The sequence below is a fragment of the Eptesicus fuscus genome, chromosome 16 (assembly GCF_027574615.1).
Source record: "Eptesicus fuscus isolate TK198812 chromosome 16, DD_ASM_mEF_20220401, whole genome shotgun sequence".
Lineage (NCBI taxonomy): Eukaryota > Metazoa > Chordata > Mammalia > Chiroptera > Vespertilionidae > Eptesicus > Eptesicus fuscus.
In genome coordinates, this window is record NC_072488.1 from 800,048 (window position 1) to 812,087 (window position 12,040).

The following is a 12,040-nucleotide window of genomic DNA, read 5'->3' on the forward strand; positions in this document are numbered from 1 at the left end:
CGCAGTCCCTCCCAGGCACCTCCCTTCCGGCAGGTGAGCTGCCGCATGTTCTGTGGACAGCAGGCATGTCCCCGTGACACAGCACCGGGAAGTGACTGGTTCTCTCCTGATGGCGAGAGTACAGACTTCCTCTTTCCTTTTTTGTGGTTTGTTTGTGTTGTTAACATTTAGTTCAACACAAACATGCATTAACACGCATAGATTAACATGCATTGCTTTGCCGTCAGAACAAGCATTAAATGCTATTTTAAGCAATGTGCCCTTGACCCTGGAAGCCTCTGCACTCCATGCCTGCTACAGGGGCCCGTGCTACCCCGACACTTCCCCTCACAGGGTCTGTCTGCATGGCATAGCCACCCCCAGACCCCTAAGGGTGGCTCTGGACTCAGAGCAGAATTCAAACTCCCCACTGCCACTTATCGCCCGTGTGACCCTGAAGCTCAGCTTCCCCGAGTGCACCCCGAAGACGAGCTGTCTGCTCCCAGGCCCCCCCCCCCGCCCCGCAACCCGCACTAGAACCACAGAGGACTGTCCTGTTGACAAGGATATGCAGTCACAGAAACAAGTAATGCGGTGGAGAAAGCACCGGAATAAAGGTGCGTGGGAAGATTAGGGGGCACAGAGGAAAGACCAATTAATACGGCTCAGAGGGCAGGGAACACTGTGGCTGGCTGGGCAGTGTTAAGCCATGTCTGAGTTCTTCACTAACAGCTTATAACGAAGACCAAACTCCTAGGCTCTGAATCACCGTTGTTGGAGCTGTTACAGGCGGGTTTGCCAGGGCAGGGCGGCGGACATTCAGGAGTGAGAGCTCTACGATTCATTCGGAAGCAGGGCCCAGACCACGCCTGGGCACGGGAGTCCGGCCAGCCTTTCTGCGTCCTCTCTTATGGAACAAAGGTAAACAAAAGCTTGAAAAGAAATGTTTAAGTGTGTAAAGCTGAATATGAGAAATCAAAAGCTTCCCTCTTAGGAGAAGGTAAGGATCCCCTCTGAGCAGGATGCTTCCTGCCACGGAGCACAGCCCTCCCCAGGGGTCAGCGGAACGGCCCTGGCTAGAAGGCTGGGCTCACCCCCCCACAGCAGGTACCCCCTTACCTCCCCCACCCCTCACCCCCGCCTTGGCCTCACCATTAATGCGCCCCTGCCTTGTCATTCATAACAAAAAACACCTCCCTGCTGGCCTGGCCTTTCCTTAAGAAGAAGACATAACAGTGCAGACGGCAAGTCGCCAGCACCAGCCTCTTCACTCCCGCCCACTGCAGGCGGTCAGCCTCCGCGCCACAGGCCATCGGGGGTCAGGAGGCCGGGTCCCGCTCTGATTCCGCCACTTCCTGGCTGAGTGACGCTGGGCGAGCCACTCACCATCTGGGCTCCTGCTGCAGCATTCGGAAATGTGGGCACCTGACTTCTAAGATCCCTGGGACACATACCCGGTCCTTCAGCTGAGCCTTTAATGGTAAGTGACAGTTACATGTGATCGAACCCCTCGTCATGCCACAGCACAGCTACCATGCACCCGTCCGGACCATACTCTGCTGGAGCAAAGGCGGCCCGCACGCTCACATCCGTCCATGACCCAGGATGTGCTCGGCAGCCAGGAAAAGACCCCCATTCCAACCTCAGCGCCCAGCAAGGGGGATTCTCGGAACAGAAGTGGTACAGTCCATCCGGGCCAACCCGAGAGTGCCTTGGGCCGTGCTTGAGGGACGGAGAGAAATGGTAGAGCCCCTAACTTCAGCAGGCCATCCAGAAAAACACAGGCATGAGCGCCGTGGCGTCTCAGCTGCACTGCTGAGCCCTGGTCCAGCCTCGCCCAAAACAGCCTCCTCGAGATGCTTCCAGGACACAGGGCAATACATTCCTGTCTCGTTAACGGAATGGGAAGGGGCAGGGGGCGGGGGGGGGGGTGAAATGGAGGGTCAGTTAGCCTGGCCTGGGGCCCCGGAATCTGATTCCCAACAAGGGTGGCCAAGGACAGAACCTGCCGGCAGAGGGCACCGTGTGACAGAGCTGTCCTTAATCAAAATGCTAACACAGGACACTGGAGCTCACAAACTAAAGAGAAAAAAATTACAGGGAGAGAGCTAGGAGGGAGCCAGCTGTGCTGTCATCCCTGGAGGGCCGTCCGCCTTTCCACAGCCCGGGGCTCATGGTCAGGGCACGTCACAGCCTCCCCCTGGCCAGCCCGGCACTCGTCCCCCGCCCGCACAGGAAGCGGGGTTTGCAATATGCAGTGAAACCCGTGGAGCAGTCCAGTGCAGAGGCCAACCCCTCCCACCGGAAACCCCGGGTTCCTAGCCTCTGCCAGCTGCCCCACGACCAACGTGCACCCCTCCTCACTGGAGAACCCAGAGACAGACTCAGAAGGGCTCGCCCTGCCATCGGGGAGCCCCGTGCAAACCAACGGCAGAAACAAAGCGCTTCCTGCGACAGGAGGGCCAGCACTGACAGCTCCTCCGTCTCCAGAACCAGCAGCGAGCTGAGCAGCGGCACTTTCTAGGGACCCGATGGCTGCGGGAGGAGCTGAGGCCTGAGGCAAAGCCGGGGGCTTCCGCCCAGCGCAGCCACCCCTCCCGGAAAGCCTGGGGAGCGGGAAAGCGAGGGGCGGGGGCATCAGAGCAGGCAGAGGAGCCGAGATCCACTGTCACAGCTCCCGCAGCACAGCCGGACCTGAGCTGTCACCACCTGGCGGGGCCGAGCCTGGGCCTGGGCCAGCTGTCTGACCTTGGGACGGGGAGCTCCCGCACATGCCTGTCTGCGCGGGGCTGCACAGACAGCACAGCGCGTGTTCAGGACACACACTCTCAGGGCACGTGCTTCCTAAGTGCAAGCTGAGGGGCAGGGTGTCTTAGCCACATCCGAGCTGGGTCACCTTGGAAAACCATGTGACTGCCCAGGGCCAACTCCCTCATCTGATTAGAAATGGGGTCAGCCGAGGCCGGTTTGGCTCAGTGGATAGAGCGTCAGCCTGCGGACTGAGGGGTCCCGGGTTCGATTCCGGTCAAGGGCACGTACGTTGGTTGCGGGCACATCCCCAGTGGGGGGCATGCAGGAGGCAGCTGATTGATGATTCTCTTTCATCGATGCTTCTAACTCTCTATCTCTTTCCCTTACTCTCTGTAAAAAATCAATAAAATATATTTAAAAAAAAAAAGAAATGGGGTCAACACCACCAGTTCTGTCCACTGAGGTAGCACGTGTGGGAATGGCTGGAACCAGCCCCAACCTTGACCTTGACCCCAGGGTCAGAGGCTCCTGCAGCTACTTTCAGCTCTCACCTGTGTCCTGGAAGCCTGTATTTACCTTCTGGACCCAGTCAACAGGGCCCCCGGGCCAGCACCCGGCCATGCCCCGCCACACAGCACCCGGCCGCCCCCCACCACACAGCACCCGGCCGCGCCCCCCCAACCAGCACCCGGCCGTGCCCCCCCCCACCAGCACCCGGCCGTGCCCCCAACCAGCACCCGGCCGTGCCCCCCCCACCAGCACCCGGCCGTGCCCCCCCCACCAGCACCCGGCCGCCCCCCCCGCCCCACAGCACCCGGCCACGCCCCCCCCACCAGCACCTGGCCGTGCCCCCCCCCACCAGCACCCGGCCGCCCCCCCGCCCCACAGCACCCGGCCGCGCCCCCCCCACCAGCACCCGGCCGCCCCCCCCCCACCAGCACCCGGCCGCGCCCCCCACACACAGCACCCGGCCGTGCCCCCCCAACAGCACCCGGCCGTGCCCCCCCCACAGCACCCACCCGTGCCCCCCCCCCGACAGCACCCGGCCGTGCCCCCCCACCAGCACCTGGCTGTGCCCCCCCCACCAGCACCTGGCTGTGCCCCCCCTCCACCAGCTCCCGGCTGTGCCCCCCCTCCAGCACCCGGCTGTGCCCCCCCTCCAGCACCCGGCTGTGCCCGCTCCAGGTGCGCTCCCCCCCCAGCGCATCCTCAACACCAGCTGCTGGAGGACGACACAGAGAGGCTCCGGTGCCCACCCCAGGAGAGTGCAGCTCAGGCCCCTCACAGGAGGACACAGCCCAGGGGAGGGTGCAGGAGACAGGCCTGGCGACAGTCTCTCCGTCATCACGCACTTGACAATCACATATGACATGGCTGGGAAGCACGGGAACCACCAACACGCACGGCCCCTCTGCAGACAGAAGCAGGGCTCCGAGGGCTGTGCTCACCCACGGGCCTCCTCTCCTAGCTGCAGGGCCGTTACCACCAGCACAGGCCACAGCCGGCGCCTGCGGGAGCCCCTGCAAACACACATCTCGTGTGGGCAGAAAATACACGTCACATGTGAGAGGAAGAATCACATATGAGAACACAGGCCATCCACAAGAGAAACATGCATGCTGCTTGTAGGAGGAAACATGAGTCACACGTGTGAAGAAGCACGTGTGCTGTGTGTGCACTGGATGTGTCATGTGTGAGTCGTGTGTGGTAAGAACCCACGTGTCACATGGGGAAACATGCATGTCTCCTTGAGAGGGATGCCCATGTTGGGTGAGGCGTGAGGGCTGTTTCCAGCCGCGCAGGGGAGCAGAGCAGGTGTGTGTGGCCCCCTCCCCCGCTCCTGGCCAGGCTCCGCCGGGGAACGAGCCCACCCAGCACTGAGGACACAGGGCCCCGGCAATGAGCACATGCCATCCCGGCCCGAGGCCTCGGCGAAAGGGCCACCTTCCCCGTGGTGCGGCTCCAACGCCAACAGACCGAAGCGAGGGCGCTGCTCCTGGGTCCGCGCCGCCTTGCACATGCCCGTCACCACGGCCACGCAGCGTCCGCATTCCCTCTCGCCATCGCACTGAGAGCGCAGCCCTGAGCAGGACGCACCTGCTGTGTTCCGTGGGCCCGGCACGCCCACAGCGAGGGGACCACGGCCTGTGAGCGCACTAGTAAGCGCTTGCCGAGCGAACCGATGGATGCCCGTCCCAGCAATGCCAAGCACCTTCCCAGAGCGGCACGGGACACCGCAGGCCGGACACTCGAGACCTGTCCTTGGAACCTGTGTACAAACACCTGTACAGTGGCAGGTGGGAAGGAAGTCGTGAGACCGTCCTTCACGCCACCCTGGCTGGAACCGGACCTGGGGCCGGAGCCACAGGCTGAGTTAGCGGCTCAGTGAGGACACCAGAGGGACCGAGACGGAGCAGTGTCCTGCCGGCAAAGCAGCAGCACCGCCTGCTGGAGGCACGGGAAAGGGTTCCCAACAGTTAGTACGTCTGACCCTAAAATGGGGCTGAACGCAGAACTCTCGAACACCTGAGGGCCGTTTCCCGTGTGACCATGATAGCTGGGCCGAGGCCCTGCACGTCAGACACGGCCCATGTGCGTGGCGTTTCCCCATCAAGGACAGCGCTCATCCTCACGTCATGGCGCCTGCGAGGTGCCGACCGCCCACAGCCTCACCTCTATTTGCAGTGAGGAGATGAAGTCCAGCAAGGTTAGTCCATTGTTCAAGGTCACAGTCAGTGCCAAGCCGGGAACTGAACCCTGACCTTGTGAGTATCCAGCATGCTTTCTTCTAAAGTGGCCGTGCAGCCAACGGGCCCTCCTGCATGCCCCTGGGGCCAGCTGGCCTGCGGCCTCCTCCGGGCACAGTGGAGAGCGTGCTGTGAGCAACGAGAGGGCGTCACTGGCCAGAAGGGCTGATGGCTGATGCTGACCACTGACCCCAGCTGCCTCCCAGTCACCTACACAGTAAGTCCCACGCAACCACAAAGAGGACCCAGCAGTGCCCACGGATACGGTTTAAGTTACTGAACTCAACCGGTGCCTACAGCTGGATGGTGACATCCCAATGGAAGTGTTCTTCTGTTCGTGTGGCATTAATTTCCTCAAATGTTGCTTGAAAAATCAAGAGCAAAATGGTCACAAAGTAAGACTAGGGTTAGTCATGCCAGTGGAGGCGTCTGTCAGAAACAGTTACCTGATTGTCGTATTTCAGAGACTGCGTCCCAACCAGAAACCGGATGGCATCTGTCTCTGCCGTCTGCGGGGTCAGCGCACGTGCCTGCGGGAGGAAGGAAGGGCACACCTTTACCACGCTGGACTTCAGCCGGTCACGAACACGCGGCCACCGCCTCCCACTCCGAATGTGTACACGGAAGCGACTGTAAGTGGGCACAAACGTGAAGCCATGAAGGTGTAAGTGTTTCAATAAAGCCGTGATTGTCAACAGTGATGGATGGGCTGAACTCGTTTTTCTCCCCCAGAACAGCAGACGGCAGCTCCGGCACGGCCGAGCAGGCGTGGTAACCGAGGCCTCTGCAGAGGCGACTGGCAGAACGGCGACAGAGCCGAGCCCAGGACAGCAGGGTACTGCTGCGAACCTCGGCGTGGGAGCGGACTGTCCCAGCACCGGGAAACGACCACCGTTCGCGAGTGAGCCCTACCCACGCCCTTCTCCCACCGCAGCTGGAAGCAGGCCTGACCCCACCTCCTCCAGCTCACGGAGTCCTGCAGGCCTCAGTGCCTTGATTCATCCTCTTCAAAACGGTCCTAAGAGAGGTTCACCGCTGTTCTGACCGCTGAGGCTGGGACAAACCACCGGCCTCTACCGTAAAAGGTCTGGAGACAACAGGAAACACAGCGGATCCGTGTTCCCACCTTCCTCCAAAGCATCAGTGGAGCAAAAACACCGACGACGGAGAGACCTCAGTGCCACCAGGCGCACACGTCTGCGGCAGCACCAAGTGCCAGACGTCGGAGAGCAAACCTCCGTTCCCCTTCGAGGACTGACAGGCGGCAGGCTCCCCTGCCAGGTGCCCGCCCCCCTCGGCAGACGAGGCTGGACACTTTTCGGAGTTTTAGACTTCTCTGCAAAGCGGATGAGTTCTTTATGAATCTATAGATCTTCTTCCAAAAATGTGCACACACATACACAGAACGTGTGTACATCAGCAAATCCAGACTCGCTGACCCTTCTCCGACTAAACAAGCCGGGCCTAGAGGAAACGGCTCAGGAGGAAGGGTGAGGCCACCTCTGACAGTCAAACCCCACAGCTCCACTTGGGGCAGAAGCAGGGTAACGCCCCCGTGGAGGAGGGGACGACCACACTGTGCTCGGGCGGCAGATGCCGTGAGGGGCAGTCCAGGACGCAGGACCCGCGCGTGGGCGATGAGGAACCAGCACCCAACGTGTTTCCTCCTCGGCAGCTGACGGAGCCGAGCACCCACCTGAGGCGCAGCAGCCTAAACGCACAAAGGTCTGAGCAGACCAGGTGTCCTGGGGAAAGCTGCCACATTCAGAAAACACCACAAACCTGAACTGCCCTGTCCTCCCCACGGGAGACACCTTTGTAATCAAAGAGGAAAATCCTTCTTATAGAAAACCTAAACTGCATCTTTAAAAATACAGTGAAATCTCATGAAAGTGTAATTTAAGACCTTTCTAGTACATTAATGGGAAAAATTACAAAAATAACTACACTTTGGCCATTTTGGTGACAGAGTGATATCCGTGTCTGTAATCCTGCTTCTTTGGTTAACTGAAAAATAAATGACCTTTCTAAGTGTAGTCATAATGATGGTTTTGAGGTGTTCCAATGACCCTGATATAACAAGATTGAAATTTTCTAGTATAACTAGTGGCCCGGTGCACGAAATTCGTGCGGGGTGGGAAGGGTGTCCCTCAGCCTGGCCTTCACCCTCTCCAATCTGGGACCCCTCAGGGGATAACCAGCAGTCAGACATCCCTCTCACAATCCAGAACTGCTGGCTCCTAACCGCTCACCTGCCTGCCTGATTGCCCCTAACTGCTTCTGCCTGCCAGCCTGATTGTCCCTAACTGCTCCCCTGCTGGCTTGATTGCCCTAACCATCTCTGCCTCGACCCCACATCCAGGACCCAGGATTCCCTCCTCCAGCTGACCACTGGCACCCAGGATCTGGGCTTCCCTCCCTCTGGTCAGCCATAGGCGCCCAGGCCAGCTGCAGCTGCAGGGGATGGTGGGCAGGTGGCTTCACTTGGGCTGCAGCCGCAAGTGCTGGTGCCCGGGACCACGGGGTGGGCAGCTTCTTCATCTCCCAGGCTGCAGCCAGCCACAGGCGCTGGGGCCCGGTTTCTCCATCTCCCCCAGGACGTGGGGCAGGCGGACGTGAGGCTTCTGCTGCTGGCTGCGGCCAGGGATCAGGGGCAGGCGGCTTCTTTGTCTCCCGGGCCAGGCACTGGGGCCGGACTTCGACTCCCACAGGCCTGGAGCGGCTGGGAGGCAGGGCTGCCGCCATCTTTTCAGGTTAATTTGCATACTCACTCTGATTGGCTGTTGGGCGTAGCGGAGTGACGGTAATTTGCATGTTTCTCTTTTATTAGTATAGATAGGTCACCAAAAATGCCCATGTACTTTATCTTGGCCCGTCCTCATAATTCAATGAAGCAGATAGGAAGACAGGATGGATATTACTCCCACCCAGGAGATAACGACACTGAGGACCAGAGAGGGTAACTGACTTAGCCACAGTCACACAGCTTAGAGACAAGAACAACCCAGACTCCCAGCCTAAGGCCAGTTCTCTTTCTGTTACAGTAAGCAGGGAGCTGGTAGCACAGTAAGGTATCTGTCTAGTTGGTTATGTTAAATCACAGGTCACTTTATTATAATTCTACTAGAGGCCTGGTGCACAAAATTCGTACACTCGGGGGTGGTCCCTCAGCCTGGCCTGCACCCTCTCGCAGTCGGGGAGCCCTTGGGGGATGTCCGACTGATGGCTTAGGCCCACTCACAAAGAGCGGGCCTAAGCTGGCAGTCGGACATCCTTAGCACTGCCACAGAGGCGGGAGAGGCTCCGCCACCACCGCTGCGCTCGCCAGCCACGGGCCCGGCTTCTGGCTGAGCGGCACTCACCCTGTGGGAGCGCACTGACCACCAAGGCACAGCTCCTGCATTAAGCATCTGCCCCCTGGTGGTCAGTGCGTGTCATAGCGACCTGTCGTTCTGCTATCAGGCCGAAACAGGATCTCCAACATCCCCCAAGGTGTCCCAGGCTGTGAGAGGGCAAAGGCCAGGCTGAGGGACCCCACCGGTGCACGATCGGGGCCAGGGAGGGACATGGCAGGTTGGCCAGCTGGGGAGGGACCGCAGGAGGGCTCCAGGGCGTGTCTGGCTGGTCTCGCTCAATCCCAATCTGCTGGACCCCAGCAGCAAGCTAACCTACCAGTCAGAGCATCTGCCCCCTGGTGGTCAGTGCACATCATAGCGACTGGTTGACTGGTCGACTCTCTGCCCCCTGGTGGTCAGTACACGTCTAGCAAGCGGTTGAGCAGCCTCAGCACATCATTAGCATATTACGCTTTGATTGGTTGAACGGCTAACCAGACGACCGGACACTTAGCATATTAGGCTTTTATTATATAGGATGTGTCTTGCCCAATTTTCCAAAGGAAAGCCATGGCCTCTTCGTCACAGAGCTGTCTTCTCGCCTGCCATCACCACTCAGTGAACCAAACCAGTAAGAGGCGATGGAGATGCTGAGCCAAGAGCCCAGCAGGGAAGAACCATGGAAATGTGCTGACCAGGTCTTCTCAGTCACAGGAGGCACCGAAACTGGAACCGGAGTCTGAACGGAGTACACTGAACTCCCTCACTACGATGTTCCTCTCTCTCTACCCCATCCCTTCCTCCCTTCCACTCTCTAAAAATTAATGGAAAAAACATCCTTGGTGAGGATTAACAAATATATACAGCCCAGCTGGTGTGGCTCAATGGTTTTTTTTGTCTACCATGGACCAGGCAAACACAGGATGATGGGAACCCTATTGTGGGGGAGACACAGGATGATGGGAACCCTATTGTGGGGGAGACAAAGGATGATGGGATCCCTTTGGGGTGACACAGGATGATGGGAACCCTTTGGGGGGACACAGGATGATGGGAACCCTTTGGGGGGGACACAGGATGATGGAAATCCTTTGGGGGGGACACAGGATGATGGAAGTCCTTTGGGGGGGACACAGGATGATGGAAATCCTTTGAGGGGGACACAGGATGATGGAAATCCTTTGAGGGGGACACAGGATGATGGTAAACCTTTGGGGGGACACAGGATGATGGGAACCCTTTGGGGGGACACAGGATGATGGGAACCCTTTGGGGGGACACAGGATGATGGGAACCCTTTGGGGGGGACACAGGATGATGGGAACCCTTCGGGGGGGACACAGGATGATGGGACCCTTCGGGGGGGACACAGGATGATGGGACCCTTCGGGGGGGACACAGGATGATGGAAATCCTTTGGGGGAGACACAGGATGATGGGAACCCTTTGGGGGGGCACAGGATGATGGGAACCCTTTGGGGAGGACACAGGACGATGGAAGTCCTTTGGGGGGGACACAGGACGATGGAAATCCTTTGGGGGGACACAGGACGATTAGAACCCTTTGGGGGGGGACACAGGATGATGGGAACCCTTTGGGGGGGGGGGGGGACACAGAATGATGGCAACTCTTTGGGGGAGACACAGGATGATGGGAACCCTTTGGGGGGGGACACAGGATGATGGGAAACCTTTGGGGGGACACAGGATGATGGAAATCCTTTGGGGGGGACACAGGATGATGGGAACCCTTTGAGGGGGACACAGGATAAAAAGAAACAGGGCGTCAGTGGGAGAGCAGGGGGCCTCCGAGCAGCCTGGGCTTCGGGTCCCAGGGCTGTGCCCACGCTCCTGTGGGCTCTGACCAATGCGCCCGGTCCCGCAGGATGTCAGTCAACACTCGGGCGCTGGTGCGGGTCCGCGAGAGCTCTGCGTCCGTCTTTCCGACTCGGGAGCGGCCACTGTCAGAACCGAACGCCCAGAGCAGCCAGAGCTCCCGCCTCCGGGGGCCCGGGAGCCGCAGGCACAGGTACCCGGGCAGTGCGCGGGGTCGCTGGGGAGGAGGGAGGCGGCGGGGCAGTCGCGCTTCCCGGCCGGTCCCCGGACGACCAGCTCCTTGGGCCCCGCAGCCTCCGGACCCTGGGCGGACAGGGAGGCGGGGACCGCGCCGGCCCCGCTCCGCAACCCGGACGCCGCGGGCCTCGGGGACCCACCTGGAATTCCAGCCCGTAGATCACCGGCGCGTCGTCCTCCATGCTGCCGCCCTCCCCCCCACGCCTCAGGCGGGCCCGAGAGCCGGCGCGCCCCCTGCGCTGCGCGAATAGGTTCCCTGCCGCGCGGCCCGCGCCGAAACCGGACCCTTTCTGGCCCGCCGCGGTCTCCGTAGGGCTCACTTCCTGTTTTCCTGCCGCGTCATCGATTCGCTCCTGCCGGCGGCCAATGGCGGCAGTACCCGGCTGGTGCGCATGCGCACAGGAACCCACCCGGGCTCCCCTCTCTGCGGGCCCCGCGAGGCCGGGTTTGTGGGAGGGGCGTCAGCTGGGGGCGGGGCCTCGCCTGGACGGTGCTACCCCCACCTCGCCATTAGGGGCCGCCAGAGAGTCTCCTGCGGGAAGCCCCAGGCTCCATCATCCCAGAATCAAGCGCCTGGGGCCGGGGCACTGTCCTTTGTTATCATTAGTACTTTCCATGCTTCCCATCCACTGCCATGAGCTTCTTGGCTCCAACCTTAACACTGAAGAATCATACTTCCATTCATACTTCCATTCACCGATGAGCTGTGGCCGCGTGGGGAGCTAGGATTCGACTTCGATTCGTGGGGCAGCTAGGATGTGCCAGGCAGCTAAGATGGGTGGAGCAGCTAAAGGAAGAAAAAGAAGAAAGAAATGGCGGGGTCTGGTTTGGTGTTTGGCTCAGCTGTATCCCAGCACCTAACAAATGATGTGCCTGGTGAATAAGGCTAGATGGATATTTGCTGGGTGAATGAGGGGATCTGGGTACCACTGGTGTTATTAATATTGACTAGAGGCTCGGTGCACGAAATTCATGCACTGGGGGAGTGATCGTCTCTCAGTCTGGCCTGCGTCCTCTCTCAGTCCAGGACCCCTCGTTCCTTACCACCCACCTGCAGCGGAGGCAGGAGTGGCTCCCACCACTGTGGCTGCACTAGCCAGGTGCTCCCCCTGTGGGAGCGCACTGACCACCAGGGGGCAGCTCCTGCATTGAGCA

The 12,040-nt window shown here is 60.0% G+C and overlaps 1 protein-coding gene across 7 annotated transcripts in view; it reads right to left on the reverse strand.

Moving 5' to 3' along the window:
* EIPR1 (EARP complex and GARP complex interacting protein 1) overlaps positions 1–11,593 on the reverse strand; it is a 277,183-nt gene extending 265,590 nt beyond the window's left edge. For 2 of the 7 annotated variants that reach the window (XM_054728333.1, XM_054728332.1), the window contains exons 1-2: positions 11,026–11,251; positions 5,924–6,007 (exon numbers count right to left, since the gene is read on the reverse strand). In XM_054728333.1, coding sequence (XP_054584308.1) covers positions 5,924–6,007; positions 11,026–11,067 — 126 coding nt within the window. In that variant the 5' untranslated portion in view covers positions 11,068–11,251. Of the gene's footprint in view, positions 1–5,403; positions 5,463–5,923; positions 6,008–11,025; positions 11,254–11,572 lie in introns of those variants that run through there. The other 5 variants (XM_054728335.1, XM_008162440.3, XM_028140433.2 and 2 more) reach the window with 5 other exon arrangements.
* Between the last annotated feature and the right edge of the window lie 447 nt (positions 11,594–12,040).